This window comes from Stegastes partitus, unplaced genomic scaffold (genome assembly GCF_000690725.1).
Source record: "Stegastes partitus isolate 25-593 unplaced genomic scaffold, Stegastes_partitus-1.0.2 Scaffold259, whole genome shotgun sequence".
In the NCBI taxonomy this organism is placed as follows: Eukaryota; Metazoa; Chordata; class Actinopteri; family Pomacentridae; genus Stegastes; species Stegastes partitus.
Window position 1 is genome coordinate 259,428 of NW_007577990.1, and position 16,774 is coordinate 276,201.

The 16,774-nt window shown below is 42.3% G+C and overlaps 1 protein-coding gene across 1 annotated transcript in view; it reads right to left on the reverse strand.

Moving 5' to 3' along the window:
• Positions 1–3,226: 3,226 nt before the first annotated feature.
• tln2b (talin 2b) overlaps positions 3,227–16,774 on the reverse strand; it is an 80,866-nt gene continuing 67,318 nt past the window's right edge. Inside the window, exons 44-57 of the mRNA XM_008282140.1 lie at positions 16,418–16,564; positions 15,217–15,383; positions 14,602–14,785; positions 14,008–14,133; positions 12,403–12,519; positions 11,665–11,850; positions 11,072–11,179; positions 10,016–10,121; positions 8,666–8,790; positions 6,451–6,576; positions 6,278–6,340; positions 6,000–6,182; positions 5,792–5,917; positions 3,227–3,873 (exon numbers count right to left, since the gene is read on the reverse strand). Of these exons, the coding sequence (XP_008280362.1) occupies positions 3,745–3,873; positions 5,792–5,917; positions 6,000–6,182; positions 6,278–6,340; positions 6,451–6,576; positions 8,666–8,790; positions 10,016–10,121; positions 11,072–11,179; positions 11,665–11,850; positions 12,403–12,519; positions 14,008–14,133; positions 14,602–14,785; positions 15,217–15,383; positions 16,418–16,564 (1,893 nt within the window). The 3' untranslated portion in view covers positions 3,227–3,744. The remainder of the gene's footprint in view (positions 3,874–5,791; positions 5,918–5,999; positions 6,183–6,277; positions 6,341–6,450; positions 6,577–8,665; positions 8,791–10,015; positions 10,122–11,071; positions 11,180–11,664; positions 11,851–12,402; positions 12,520–14,007; positions 14,134–14,601; positions 14,786–15,216; positions 15,384–16,417; positions 16,565–16,774) is intronic.

The window sequence follows — 16,774 nt, forward strand, 5'->3', positions numbered from 1 at the left end:
GCCAGGCTGTGGGGATTAGGCATGGCACAAGCCACAGTGACTGCAAAACAAACTTTCCAAGGCAGCAAATACAAGACATTTAGGATGCCAGAGATTTACACTGCTGGTGCTAAGGATTACTGTATGTGATATGAGACTGCTATCAGGTTCTAATGCTTCATTGAACAATTTAAGTCAAATAATCAACGGCCATTTTAATGTCTGCACAATTGTTTTAAACTGCTCATTCTTATTGTTTTATGCACAATCTTTTTATTTTTTATTTTTTGTGCATCTTTTGTAAAGTTGGGATTTTGAGAAAGTTGAAGAGAACATGCTCCACATGACTTGGTAACAATAGACCCACCAAAGACTCTGTGTGGTTGAGGAGGTTAATGACATATGCCATGGTGAAACGGATCAGGCATCAAACCTTGTGCCGACAAGGTGCATCTGGAGTCCATGTGCAGGAAAATAACATGTGACATGAGGCTCCTTTAAAGTCAACTAAGAGAAAAAACAGTGCTTGAGTGAGAAACTATAACCTTCAAATACTTTTGATTGTAACCGTCATCCTGACTTTGGTGCTTCTTGTGCCAAACTGACATTTTGTAGAAGGCTATGAATGCGTGACCTTTTTGGAAACTTGATTACAGCTATAGGCAGAGAGTTTTACAAATTAGTCTGAAAGTGAAGTACAATAAGAGGAAGGGCTCAACCAGATCATGCCTCTACTTTACCTCATAAATCTGCTGAGGTTTTGATAGCACCATACAAACGCCAGATTTAACCAGACAAACATCCTGCTGGTCCCCAGGACTGAAGGGAGAGAGAGGGAGGGAGACAGAGAGACGGTGAGTAGCTGATAGGCACTCACTCTTTAACACATGGCTTCAGTTTCCCGTCTCCACTGTGTGGCCTGGCCTTGCACGAGACCAAAACACTCAAACGGCCAAATATGGTGTTCATTAGAATGACAGTATATCGCACCAGCCACCTCTAACCATCCTTTACCTACTCTGTGTCCAGGTGTTGCTGACAAAGGAGCTTCAGCATTAATCAGTACTGTATCGCCTGAGTAAAAGCAAAAGTCCAGTTCAAGCCTGATTACCTGTCAGTGGACAAAGAGTCTATAAACATGTGGCTGCTTCCTAATACCCCTACAAAGTTTTAGCTGTGCAAATGTAAGCCAGAGTACAAAAACACAGTGAAGTCTCATTCTTGACCAACACATCTAAATGGGGATCGCTGCATACTTCAAGGTCTGGTCCGTGAAGCAAGGGAAAAAAGTGCATCCACAATGTCCATATTTGGTCTTGCTAACTTTGCCAATCCTTCCACTCCAACATATTTCTCCAAACACATACTGACCCTCTGACTGAACTATGAAGGATAACACTGACATCTGCTGGCAAGAATGCAAGATCCTTCCCCCTCCTCTATTAGACATATCTTTTAAAAAATGTTTTTGGTACTTTGTGGAGTTCAACAAGTTTAAAAACAGTCACATTGAAGAATTCTTAAGCATACTTTTGTCTGTATTTGACCTGCATTATATCCTTATCTGTGTTCTGAGGATTAACTCCTATTGTATGTCTCTTTTGTCAACTAGATGCATTCATATGAAACAGAACAAAGCAATCTTGGTGGTACCGGTTGTTTGAAATGCTTTATTTTTGGTGAATACAAAAAATACTTTTGTGAACAGATAAATATTATACATACAGCATCAAATCATAAAACTAATGCGGTCTGTTAAAGAAAGCACAACACCTATTCATAACAGAGCTAGTAACTTTTTCTATTTCCGTTAATACTCGGACAAATCAGTCGGACAATATATTTGAGGGTAATTCTTACATTTACTGATAAAAACGTAATTTTTTTTAAATAGTGGTTAGACAATGAAACAAGGAAGTTATTCAGTTCAACATTTAAGAGGGACTTGGCATAATGAATTTCAACAATTTCTCGACTTCAGACACAAATTGCCACATGCTCATCGAATGCAGTCTAGTGTTAGTCTCTAAATCCTAAGGTATCCACAGTCGTCCTTTTATATCAGCATTAGAACATTGTCGGCAGGTAGGCCACCAGCCAAGGCATTATACTGTATGGCAAAGGACTTGTTTATTAAGACCCCAATGGGGATTAGACTGGCATAATGTTCTGATCCAGAGAGGACAAGGCTCAGGCTCCCACCCAGCCTGATCTTCAGCTGCTCACATGGCAGACTCAAGTAAGGCACTAGTACACGATGCAGACCAGACACTGGCACGGACAGACTGAGGAGATGAACTGCTGAACATTTTAAAACATATCACACGTCATTACACCAAATGAAAAGCAAAAAAAACCTACTGAATCACTTTCCTCAATCGGAACACGACGCCATTTCCTTCTAGTTTGTTAGGAGAATGTCCGACATTTAATTTAAAAGAAGCTTTAAATTGTCTTCTTCAGTGCATAAAGTTATGAGCATCTGCAGAGCGTAATGTACGCTCATTTCATTCACGAGCCCAAAGCCCGATATCACTGCACACAACTAATCTTCCAACCAATAACAGCGCAGACTCTCATTATATTCCTGCTAGAATATTCAGTGTAATATATTGCTATAGACAGACGGCCTAAAGTGATATGACTTTACAAAGACAGGGCAGTGACTGGTGGAGAAACGACTGGATGTGTTTGTGTACAGCACAGCGGGCATCTGAACAAAAATCTGGCCAGTGTAAGATGGTGGAGGAAATAAAACACGATGAGAACAAACATGACAAATAATGTAAACATATATTCCTTACACAGCTCTGTGTATGTGAGAGAAGATACTGGTGGGGTGAGATAATGTACAAGCAGCAAGACATATTTGGTCACATATAGTCCAGATTCTCTGAATAACACCTGCTCTCTTATAAGAACTACTTGTTTCAACAGCGGTCAAGAATAAACATCTTTATAGCGAGTGCTGGCCAGTGCTCTGTTATTTTGTCATTCACACCAATCAGAATCCCTCATTGTTTGGCATCAAGCTGAACAACTTTAATCAAAATTCATTGATTTTTGAATGTTCGCCAGTTTAACAGCAAACCCCAAGTTCACATTTTTAGTAAGATACAAGTGCCTTTCCACTCTATACTACTCTATTGGTTAGTAGCTTCATTGATATGTGTAGACATTATTGTGCATGCAAGCCAGTGGTGAAGTGAGGCATCGCCTTCCTGCCTTTTTATTGTTCCTTTGTTTATTTTTTTTTTTACAACTACAATACAACCTATGGACCTTTAGATTTGTTCTGCAAGTTGCAGAGATATTGTCTGTTCATTTCTATTTGCTCTAAACCTTCAACAATTACAGAACATTCAGTGATTATAGAGGATTTCTGCATTTGTAACATCTTTGATTCATGATTGTAACAGTCAGTAATGCTCATGATGCAGTAATACCCACAAAGCAATGATATCATAACACTTAATCAAACTGTCTCCACTTGCTTATAGTACGAACCTTCTTCATATTTAAGTCTGAATGTCAATGCCATTCACTGACAAATACATACACACACCACACACGCACACACACACACACTCGCACAAATACACTACAGAGCACAGGCACTTGTTTCTCTCACCAAACAGGCCTGTTTCAAGTGCTGTATAGTACTCGGTTATATGAGAGTAAAGCAGCCAATAGTACATCGGCGACGTCTCCCCCGTGACGTGAAGGTCTCGTCAGTGCAGCACACTATCTTGTCTGCTCAGTCCATCAGCCCTCGTCCTCCCTCAGCTCGCTGGGCAGGAACTTGTACTGCTGCTGTCGGATCTGAGCCAGTTTCTTGCGAGCTTCCTCCAGCTCTCGCTCCTTCCTCAGCATCTCCTCCTGAGCCGCAATGATCTGAGGGAGAACAAGAACAGCTGACAGAAAATGTGCCTTTCGCTCCTCACCATGCACTTCCAGCGGATAGCTTGACATGAAAAACCAACAGCTGCACTGTGCTGATCTCACGTCTGTAAAGCTTGTTAACTCCAGACACAAGACGAGGGCGATCACACACAATACAGGGTCTACAATAGTGTAAAAAATGTGCAAAAAACCCCAGAAATTTTAGTGATGTGTGCAGAAAGGAGCATTTAATCATTGCAGAAAAAAATGGTTTCAGAAGGAACCAAGTTAATAGCTGTCAGTCTGCTAGTGAAAGTGGTTTGTCAGTCAGATTTAAACATGGTAGATATGCTCTGCTGATGAGAAGAAAAGTTTGTGAACCAAGAGCTTGACCTGTTGACCTGTTCAGCCAGTGTCAGATAGAACACTGCTCCAATGCAACTCTCCACAAAAAGTATAGCAAATCAATAGAATTTAAAGCAACAGTTGAAAATGTAGAAATGACACAGCGGTTAAGAAATCAAGAGCTCTGATAATAACAACAAAAAAATCTGTTATCTGTGACACACAGGGCTGAAAATGTGCGTCACTTGTTGCGTGCCACACTGGTAAAGCGACTAACAAAGCACAAGAGTGACAGACAAAAAGTCCTATTTTACAGTTGCGCCTAAACCTACAACATTCTGCAGTGCTACACAAAGCAAGAAAAGCAAGACACTGGTCGAAGAGGCCAAAAAAGTTTAGATAAAGCAAGAGGTCAAAACTGAGTAAAACAACAGTATGGCTTTTCTACACTAGTAAGCCAAAGGGCCTAACATTTTTTTTTTGTTCGGCAGATAATTATCTGGTTTTTGTTTGGTGGGGTGAGGCATGATGCAATCTGAATGCACAGTGCTCTGCTCCCACCAGCTCTCTCTCTCTCTCATGGATTAGTCCTCCAGCTGTACTCAGGCAGTGCACGTTCATGTGTTTTGGATAAGTGGCTGTGGAGGGAACCCTGAAGGGCTGTATGTGTTTTTTTTCAGTTGTACCCTTTTAAAATATAGCTTGCAATTGCAGTTTCTCCAATCCTGCAGACTCTAGCTTTGAGACTGAATGTAAAAAGCCACTAAAAATGCCATCTTCACAATGTTTTCTCAGTATGTGTGTGAACACACAAGAATTAAATCGAGAGGTTATTTTTTCTTCACATCTAGTATTTAGGAGGATAGAACCAAAACAACCAAAATGTTTCACTTTTGTTTGTGACTTTTTGGAGAAAATATATTTCTTATTTTTTGTCAAGGTCAAATTTTTATTACAGAATTTTAAAGAAAAATCACAGAAATCCTCACATTGTCACTGTACCAGCTGGTTTCACATAAAAATTATTAGCAGGATTAAGCATAGTAAATTTCTATTTTAATTTCATGAGACAGCTCCCTTATTGTGACAATGATCAGACATCAATAACACAGTGAGTCTCACTGGTAAAATGAAAAAAAAAGTGACAAGCTGAAGCCCTGCTGGGGCTCACGACTGAAGGAGACAGGAACCCAATCAAGATGAAAACTTCTTGTAACAATGCAGAGTTTTGGAGAAAAAAAAAGAAGACAGTTGTCAATTACTTTTGATCTTTTCTCTCTTTCTTGCAAAGATGAAACAGAAGCAAATTATCTGCTGTAACAGAAAAATGCTAAAAGTCCTCAAGAGATGTGATGTTTTGCAGCTGTGGATGTCTAGCGAACCAGGTAAACAGCTTTGAAACAAAGCTGATGGGCTGTTTATCCACAACAGCTCATCACAATTTCAGAAAAACAACTGTGGCATTTCGGCACATCAGCGAGAGGTGCAAACATTCAGCAACAGTCAGTGAAAAGGGCACAACGCGCAGTAGGAATGATTTATTTTCCAGGCCTAATACAAACATTTTCCCAGGATTTTGTCTCACCTGAGCTATTCCTCCGACGAATTTGGTCTTTACCACGACGCTGTCATCCTCACTCTTGTCAAAAGCTGCTTTCTGAGCTGCCTTGACAAGATTGTCTGATGCTCGCTTCACAGCATTGCCAGCAGCCTTTGGAAAGATATTCGCAAAGTTAGTATGCGCACGATTCTCCTGTTCCCATGGAAGAATTGATGCTGTGTTTCAGTGTTACCTGTAGTCTCCTCATGGCTTCAGAATCTTGGTCTGCCTTCACCTTGCAGGCGACAAGCAGCTGAGCTGTGGAGGCTGCAACCTGTTTGGCTGAGGAGATGAGCTTCTCCTCGCTGGCGTGGCCCTGCACTGAAGCGTTGGCCGCCTCGCACAGGTTACTGGTGGCTGCTGCTACCATGCGCGCCTACAGCAAGCAACAAACGCTCCAGTGTTGGGTTTTGTTTGTTTGTCTAGTTTAACAGTCATTAGGTGTACAAAGTCATTTTCAAAACAACTTACGGCCGATATGAGACCCTGTGACCACTGGCCATCATCTACTGCATTGGCCAGATTGGATCCCACCTGCAATACAGTTTGGGGCAAGAAAATGAAAACATTGTATTGCATTGTTAGATATAGTGGGTGCAATGGCATGTACAAGTGCAAAAGTGTCTGAGGCTGCGTAGACTGACCTTGCCTTGTGCCACCAGTTCTCTCTGAGCTGCTGATGCAGATTTAACAAGAGCACTAGTTGCTGCAGCGATGGACTTCGCCGCCTCTAAGATCTGCTCCTCAAAATCCAGCGTCTCATCTGCCTGCTGGAAGGAAAGCCACATATCAACTTAGACTTAAAACTATAGAAAAGAATATTATTACTGTGTTACGAACTGCAATCAGACTTTAATCTACACTGTTGCGACAAACTGGGGAAGGATCGGGGAAGATAAATACAGAATATTTTATTTATTCATATAAAAGTAATAGACTGTATGTATATTATTTTGTAATCAGCTTATAAAATATCCCCCAAATGCTAGTTTTTCATTGCAGTATGTAATCTCCCACAGCTTCCTAAAACCTTGAAAATCCCACAAAAAACACACAAGGGAGGGACACGACCTCAGTGTCCTCTATAATTCAAAATAACCTATAATGTTCAACTTTATCGTTGACATAAAGCAGAATTGAAAGCGATTCATTTTAAGAGACAGCAGAGCAGCATCTAGATGTGATGGTCCATTTCCCACACCTGAACTAAAAAGCAGCATGAAGACCTCGGGGACATTTAACAAACGGCCATCTCTGCATTGGCAGTCAACAGCATGTGATTGACCACAGACCTCCATAAACACATAAGGCACACGTGGCTGGAGACAGGGCGGGACACTGTAGGAATATGTTTGATATATAGTTGGACTGAATAACAACCTAATATATCAAACATATCAGACAGAGCCCTGCAGAGAAGGCTTCCAGGTCTACAATGGCTTAGGAAGGGGGTGGGGGTGGGTGAAGGGACAAGGAAGCATGCTGGGAGCAGGAGAGCCTCCCCTCCTTATAGGGTAGGAGGGATGAAGGAGCGGAGAGGAGAGGGAGTATAGAGGAGAAAGGAGGAGAATCCAAACTGTTTTACACAAAAAACAAACATCTGTTTGAATCTGTGGGCTATTCCTTTGCTCTGTCTGTTGTCTGTTTTTCTCAGCGAAGAAAGAATTCAGACACTGACATAATTTTGGGAAATCATACAGAGTGCTCTGCCACTGACTAATGTGTGGACCTTGAGATATGAATACATAGCTGTACTGTACAACATTCATGTGTTTATGTTTCTAGAAAAATTCTCTTTGGATATTGTTTTGTCTTCTATGCTGGTCATAAATAAAAAGCTCACTCCTCCCTACATGAGGCAGTAAAACACACTTTAAATGGTGAGGTTTGCTACCCATTAGATCACTAGAGGGAGACACTGACATCTAAAAGAGGAAAAGCCTTTCACCCTCTAATCCCCTTTCATGAACACAAAGGTCCTCATAAATGCAGTCTGTAGCTGTGGAATTATAGTATGAGACAGAGCATTATATGGCCTTTATTAGAACTGAGGGTAACCTAAATACATGTTCTCTCATATCACACAGACAGAGGCTTGAACTGAGAATCACATGAACAGGAAGAAGTACAGAAAAAAGGGGGAAAAGCACTAGAGTCACAGAAGGAAGAGCACTAGGATCCAACTATCCAGTCTCCAGAGACACATAAACAAACAACACAATCATGCAGAGCACACCACAAGCACAATCCTGTATTGCATACAGAACAACAGAAAAACTATTTTACTCACTAAAAGCCATACAACTACCACCTATTTTCTTTGTTCTCTTTGCATATTATGTGATAGGGTTGTTCTGTTTTTTTAGGCAATACCATGTGTGTGAAAGGGGGAGAGGGATGAATAACAGACTGAAAAAGCCTCCCTCAGTTTAGTTTAGAAATGAAGAGCACTGCAATAAAACAAAGGAAACAAGTTCAATAAGACAAAGAATCTCTCTTTCACAAAGGGCCACAACAGTTCATCACACAATTGAACTCATTCCAACATAAGCTTGAAGACCCAGCAGTGTAATTGCGTCTCCTGGCAATGCAACTCAAAACAATGTCCAGAAGAATCTTTGAAGAAAGTTTGCTCACTGGACCGACAGTCTGAGTCAACATAGTGTGTGGAGCAGAGAATCATTTTCTCCTTTAATGATGTGACGGTAGCAGCTCAGTTACTGAAAAAAAGATGACTCTACTTCAAAGTCAGTGTCACCTTTTTCCTACCTACGCCCCACATCGTCTCCCCGCTGATTAATGGCAGAAAGCTGTACGTGGGTTTGTGTGGGTGGAAAGGGTTGAGAGGGGGACTTCTACCTTGGGCTTGGCCCTGGGTTTCAGCTGCTCTAGTTTCTTGGCTGCAGCTTCAATGGACGCTGCTGCTCCGAGGAGCTCGGTCTCAGCGATGACAGTTGGGTCCTCGGGGTCCACGCAGTCCGATCCTGGAGGAGATCAACACATAACCGGACATCGATTAGCACAGAGTAACAAAATAAACACCCGGGCAGATACGCTGGAGATGACATTTTGCTTTATGTAAGGAGAGGTCCTGATTATGCTTCAAACAACTTTTTCATGCACTCGCTCACAGAGACGCTACAAACTCAACTTTTCGCACACTCCCAAGAATTGTTTGCAGTCTCAAAGTCAAGTAAGATAAACTGAAGTTGGACAAAAGGCACATTTGATGGATCATTGTCTTTTTATAGGTTTTTAAGTGCCCATAAAACGGAGCTTTTTGGGAACAGCTTGGTAAAGCAGATGGAATGATGTTTTCATAGATTATGTTGAGCTCTGGGGAAATCTGTTCTGCACCCCCACTCCGAGCCGTCTACTCTCTACCCCCTTCTGACTCTATGAAAGGTGATCTGGAGGAACAAAACACACCATATCCCACTTACCTCCATCTGAGGCAGCAAGGAAAGAGCAGGGGAAAGAGAGGGAGAGAGCACATGGGACATTAGAGAGGTGAAGTGGATAGCCCCGCTGTGTCTCAGGCTATACAGTGAAATCTAATTCTCATCCAAACACAATCTATTACTGCTGTCAGATGCAGCAGTGCAACATCGAGAGGGAACACTCTAGTATGTTTGTGTCATAACCATCCTACAGAGCTTAATTTGGAACACTTTGCAGGGCAATCACTCTCTGGTACGATTTCAATATTCTAAAGTGATTTTCATGACCAATCTTTATTAGGGACACAGACAGGTCTGGTGGCTTTACTCACTAGCACTATAATATTATTCATTCACAAGAGGATTAGGGCTCCTTTGACTAATCTCTAAGATCTCCACAATCCTGTCATGGTTTTTTACATTTTATCAAATTGACTTGGCTCCTAATGGGAATCCCCATGCTTCAAATTCAATGTACTCTGCCAGCTTTACACTGCTGGGCCTATAACTTGTCATTTAAAAATTAAAATCGGCTGCCAAAACATTTTGTTGCTGCACAGAAGCTTGTATAAAAGTAATGTCTGCTAATAAAATAACATAATATTGTCTCTCTGAGTCCAACAAGCTCTTTGAGTGCTAAGTATACATAACTTTGATGTGCCTTAAATCACCTATAAAACCCTGACATCAGTAAGAGCGCGGCCATCGGTAACTAAAGGTTATCATGTGCTTGTGTGTGATGTGTGATCAGCGGCGTGTGTGGCCTCACCTTTCATGGCCTCAGCTGTCTGGACGAGCTCTGTCACACACGCCGCCACATGCTTCGAGTGTACAGCCAGCTGCTGCTTCTGCTCCAGCGTGGGCTTCTGCAGCACCTGAAAACACATGCACGGTCACACACGCACACAGGAAGCAAAAGTGAAAATAATGTAAACGATGAGTCAGTAAGCAAACATGATGCCTGACCAAAGCGTGTTTTTGCATGTTCCCAGCGTTGGTAGATCACACGTTAGGCCAAATACCTCAGCAGCACTAATAATTGACTGACTGGAACTAATAATAAGTGACTCGCTGGAGTCTGCACTCGCTTCCAGAAAGTCAATTTCAGATTTATTTTCTTGTTGGGTCTTTTGTTACTTGAGCAGCTCATTAATTGGCAAAGTAGCAACAACACTCTTTATCGTCCATAAAGAAAATCACAAATTATATATAACAATGGGTGCTTTGGTTGCATAACGTCCTGCCGGAGTCAACGGGATGAACCCGCAGCTAATTATGCAAATGAGATAAGTAATTACGACACTTAATGCATTAACTTGCAAATTGCTACATGTGGACACCCTTGTCTTCACATTACATATGGGGAGCGATTTTATGAATTAAAGAATTTCCTGAAAATAAGTTTTGCTAATTAATATGCAAATGTATTCAACAAGGTGCTCAGGATTTAATTAATTTTGGTGTAGGTGTACACAGTGGCATAAGACAATACATTTCAATCACTCAGTGTCCTTAAGTCATTATATATGAATGAATGTGCTCGCACAGAGATTGTGAACAATTTCAAGTGTTTAGTCTTCTTATTCATGCTAAAGAACCTTCTTTCAGTTCTCAATTGATGGCAAAGCTGCAATTAATTCAGTGTGCAGGATGAGTGGCAGGAAGCCAGGAGAGATTTTTCAAGCAGAGGAAGGTTTAATCTTGTACATAAGACCTGATAAACTTCACTTGGTAATAGTAAATATCGTGACCCACCCATCCATAACCAGACACACACACATAAATCACCCCCATCCTTTATTTACGAGACAAGCTTCATTCCAACCTGCAGCACTTGCTCCAGAAGGTTGATGTATCCGGTGGTGCACTCGGAGCCATACTGCAGGGCCTTGATCCTTATTTCCTCGCTCACTTCGGGGTGGAATGCTGCTTGCTGTAAGAGTGAGAAAACTATGTTGAATTTAAGACACTAAGATTGTTGCCACAGGAAGAGTAACATTTATTGTACCACAAGGTTTTTGATATGAAAGTGAAAATGTGCTATACAGCTCAGGAAGAGTCTTTAGATCATTTTACTCTGTGAATATGTACACTATCTAGTTCCAATCACAAATAAAACTCATATCTAATAAAAAACTGAAACCATGACTTTTTGATTCAAAAAACCAGAGCCCACAATTATCTCCTTTCTATTCGCTTTTGTCTTGCTAAAAGTGCTCCGCGGTTGCTGAAGGACACCCTGACTGATGCTTCACTGCAGAACTTTGAAAAGTGACTGAGTCACCACCAGCGGGAGCAGCCATAAAGTAGACCAGACTCTGTATTATCTGCTCTCAGCAGGCCGGCCTCACATGCTCCCCAGCAGCCTGGTGCTGTCTGTGTGAGGCCTGTGTTGGCAGGGCGGTTGTGGATTAGCACCTTGCAGGTAGTCAGCATATCGGAGATGGCTTTGCGGCTCAGGTTGGCAGTGGCGATCACATCCTCCTGCTGGGCAGAGTTGCCTGCGGCCACTGCCTTGGCTGTTGCTATGGTGATGCCCTTTGTCATGCGGGTGAACTCCTCAGGTGAGGTGGGCTTGTCTGGGACGTCCTTGGACTGGAACACCTGACGTGATGATGACCAACAAGCACAGTTGGTTGGATATCGGCAGAATTATTACAGACGGAAACATTCTCAGAGAGGAAATGAAGCAGTGCACATGAACCTCGTGTAGCAGTAGATACTATAAAAAGGTAGCGTGGACAGAAAATGTTGACATAGGTAGCAGTGTAATTAGGAGTTATGTGCACAATTTGGCTTGGGCTGCAGCCCATGGTGAAGCCTCCTCTCAGGCTGGGGGTCCTCTGATAAGGATTAGCAGTATGTTACAGAAAAACAAGCTCTTGAAATCTTCTTCCTTTCTCACTCTGGCTGCGTCTGCTACCCAGACCCTGATAAGAGCTGTGGGAAACCTGCAGGGGCTGAGAGCGAAGGAGGAGGAAAGGAGCTGGACAGATAATAAAGGAGAAAAGAACAAAAAGCTCCAATGTTTTGTTCAGAATAATAGACATAGATATCCCTGACCCTCTTTGGGCCAGCTTTGCAGAGAGGCTGTGTCTCATCATTTGACTCCCGATAGACCATAAAGAAGTGGTTTGGCCTGTCAGGCGCTCTTACTGTCAGCTCCTGCTTGATGCACTCAATGGTGGCCTCCAGTGCCCTCGTCCCACGAGTGGCTTCATCCTCCACTGCCTTCACTGTTTTTAGAAGAGAAGTCACGTTGGTCACCATGACCTGTCAAATAAAGGGAGCAGTAATGAGGCTCACAGTCAAACCAGGAGGTGGAGCTCTTTCTCCTCAGTGGCATAACATTGTATTACAAAATTATTTTTGCTTTCCTCTTCGCTGATTCCTGTACAGTGAATAATGGTGTCGAAGGTGCTTATCTAATGAAAATTAAGGACATCTGCTGCTGCAGAAAGAGAAAACTGAGTGATACATTTCAAATTAAAACGGGGTGATTTATTACTGGTAATCCAGTTTATTTACTGACACACGAGATGAAAGGGAAAAAAAAAAAAACTATTTAAATTTCAGACTCGTGGTGACACATTCTGCTCTGTCTGTGCCGTATTCAGCAAAGTGTACATTATTAGGTTTGGAATTTGAGAAACATGATCACCAGGAGTTTGAGAGGGTCCCATTTGGAGGTCACCATATGTTGGAGGAACAGAAACAATCTGTCAACATGGCCACGTCCATGGGTGGCCCTAATTCCATTTAGATGAGAAAACACAAGAAACCCTATGCAACGGTTAGGGGTACATCCTGTGGTTAGTATGATAGTTAAATAAATCACGGTATACGTATTAACAAAAGAAGTTTGCACAAGTTTTTAAAAACAAATCCCCCTTTGAACCGGGTTGGAAGTATCTGAAGGTCTGGTACCAATTCAACACTTTAATTTTAGTAGATTCATTGAAGTGACCGCAGCTGTATTGAGGTTACATGCAAAAGATGTGACCTGCAGTTTTTTGTTCTCCAGCAGTTGACAGCTGTGACAGTGAAGAGGACAAAGAGTGAAATGACAACTCTTTCATCTTACGTATGCGAGGTTGGTTTGAGGCAACTGGGAATTGTTAAAGATATTTTCTCTCTTCTACTCTTTGGTACAAACATACATCTTTATCTTCAAAAAAATTATGTTTGCATACAACACATTGTATATCGTTTATCATATATTACTGTTCCTCTGCTTTTTTTTTGTACTCTACACATACACCACCTATTGCATGTCCGTGCTTCCTGGTGGAAGAATCCAGGAATCCTTCATGAGCTGAGCATAGAGTTGTTGGGCCGAGGTTTGTTTCAAGGTCTTCATATTCAAGCAGATACACAAACGCCACACTACAATACCTCCAGCAGTCACAACACAGAAAAATCTTGCTGTTACAGATAGTTCTCAGTAGAGCACGTCGACCCTCGTTCTTAGACAGACAAATGCATGCACACAATATATCTCACTGATGGGTCTAGTCCCACAGATATGACAGAGAAAGTGAAGACCTGATAAGAACTGTCATATCCTTCTTTGCACCGTGTTACCGGATACATCAAACTAGACAGACGTAACACCGAGAGAGCATTTGCAGAATAAATACTGTATCTTCAGCTGAACCCTTTCAGTGAGGCCGAACAGCTGAACAATAAATTGGAGACTTGCATCCCGGTAATCAATACGCGGCTATGAGAGTGGCGCGTTTGTGTGGTTTACTCCTTTACCTTGGCAGCGCTCTTCAGCTGATACATGGATGGATCGTCAGCTGGTTTGCCGGCGGCGCATTTGGTGGCACTGATGAGTTCGGCCAGAGCCTTGGCCACATCCCGCACCGCGTTTATCAGAACCACCTGAGGAGATAGAGCGGGGATCAATATGGCACAATGGTCAGAGTATGGGTTTATCAGTTGTGCCCTAGGGAGAGGATTTAACACTGCATCCCTTATCACTCCCACCTAGTCATGATACTTCAGACTTGGTGGAGGGGCAGAGATAGAGGCAGACACACAGGGGAGGGCAGAGACACAATGTGTATCAGATGAAAGTGCAATTATGCAGAGAATCTAACATGGAGTGTACAGAAAGATAGAAGACATCCATTGTAGATGACTAATAGTAGAGAACACAATGAGGACAATGGGTTGTAATAGCAAGTTAAAGTTCCATGCAGCTGATTTAACAAAAGGTAATAACTGAGCTTTTGTTACAGACTTCAATCTTCTAGGAAATAAACGCATGCAGCTGTGAAGCATATGGCCCAAACACTGGCGATTATCTTGGACATTGTTTAGTGCATGCGCGTTTTAGATGTTCATCACCTGTGTCTCGGGGTCCTCAGAGCCCATGCTGGTTGCTCCCAGTTTGACCACCTCAGTGAGCTGAGTGATAGTCTTGGCTGAAGACTGGGCAGCCTGGGCCAGTTTCTCCTGGCTGGATGCAGCTCCAGCAACCAGCAGCTTGGTGTCCTCTACCAGTGCCTTGGCTGTCTTCAAGATGCTTTCCCTGTGGGATGGGACACATTGTGTCACAATCTGCTCCGCAGTCGCACTCAAGTACCAGCAATATGAGAGGAAGCTGTTTTTGCTGTTCTGATCAAAATGTTTGTTTTGTAAGGACAATTTTCAATTTTTATTCATTATGTGAAATGCATGTTGAGTATTCAGCTTTACTGGCAAACGGCGCTTCTCCCAAGTGAGTCATCAAAAGAAATGGGGGCTCTGGAGTACGGAGCATGGGGAGCAGTGTAACAACCTAGCAACTGAAATCTCAGTACATTAAGTAAACTCTAAAAATATACGTGTTAAGCTCTCAAAAACTACTAATCTATAGTCCATTTTCACCATCTCAAGCATTGCTCTTTTTTGGTGATAGGAAGTTTATATTTAGCAGCATGTCTTGCTCTACTTGTATTGTTTGTGTTGAGGTCATTGCACCTGTGGTCAGCAAAAGACTCTTCATTTTCAGGGTTCAGTGTTCCAGCAGAGGCGAACATGATGGTGGTGTCCAGGTCAGCAATAATTCCAGAAACGGCACTGGCTGCTGTGATACAGGCCTGGGTGCCTTTGTTTCCCGCTTGCAGTGCTGACAGTACCAAGGACACCTGGAACGTGTGAAGTATTGTATTAGATGTACAGAAAGTCCTTCAAATGTGCTGTTTTCAGGGGTGTGAAACGGCTAAAAGTAACTCAAGTTTATGTATGCATTGCGCATGTTCAATGATTAAACAGCAGCTTTTTTTCCCCCTTCTATAAGGTGCTGGCAGAGCCTTTTATAGACCGGGTGAGTGATGTTGCAAATGCTTGGAGTGAAAGACATGAAGGATTTGGATTAAACGAGGAAGCTGCGAGTAAGAGAAAAGAGCACGGTTAAACATGCATTAAATCAGAGTCTACTGCACAATCACATTAAATCAATGAGCCTGACACTGCAAATCACACAACTCCCTTGAAGACTTCTGTCTGCTCATCCCTCATAAACAAATGGAAAGCCCTGAGAGGTACATTTCAACAAGGCACAACCGTCGCATATCAGCAAGTGTGAGACCACAGATTATTCAAGTTTGATGTGAGCCTTGAATCAAATCGTCGCCTCGGAGTAGAGAGAAAATGTGTGAGCAGCATGGCTACAAGCTGCCAGGGTCACAGCACGGAGACATTTGTATTATTGTTAACTGCACAGTGTGGGGGTGGTCAGGAGAGCATGCTCTCATGAGTAGGACAATAATACAGTTAAGTACCAGTTATTGCCACTTAAAATAGGATACATTAAACCAGTCCTCTTCAAACATTGTACTAATTCAACATCATGGCTAGAAAAAAACAAAAACAACACATATCTTTCCCCTGCAGTATACTAGACTAATACTTGCACCTGGACTGTTTCTCGCAGTTTCCTAGACTTATGTTCTTTATAACTTTATTTAAATAGTTATACACACAGCAGCAGTACTGAGCAATGCATGGAATATATTTTCATAAAAATGCTAATGCTGAGTTTCTCCCAGCCTTCAAACAGCAGAGATATCAAATTGTGACAGCAGAAATAGACTTCTTTTAAAGTCAAGATAATTTTAAAAATACACTTCCCACTGCACGAGCTAAAGATGCTGTACCAGTAGCTGTCCACATAGCTTACCTTCTCTGTGACTGCTCGTGCACACTCGATGAGCTCCCTTTTGGAGAAGCTGTCAGTGGGGCTGAGCTGCAGGGCTCCAGCCTTCTGTACCAGGTAGATACAGCCATGGCCCAATTCTTGCACCCGCGTCTTTATCTGGAAGCCAACCTGACAGCACAACCGGGCATCAACTTAGAATGCATCCATCTTCTCATTAGAGTCGCTAAACTACACAATCGCAATCATCTCCTAAACTGGCATATCCCTTATCCAGCGGGCGGATGAAAAATGATTTCAAGCACCCTCAGAGAGGGAATACTGGCACTACACCTTTAATTTCGAGACTGCAATTCACGGGTGGGTGGTACTTCATTACAA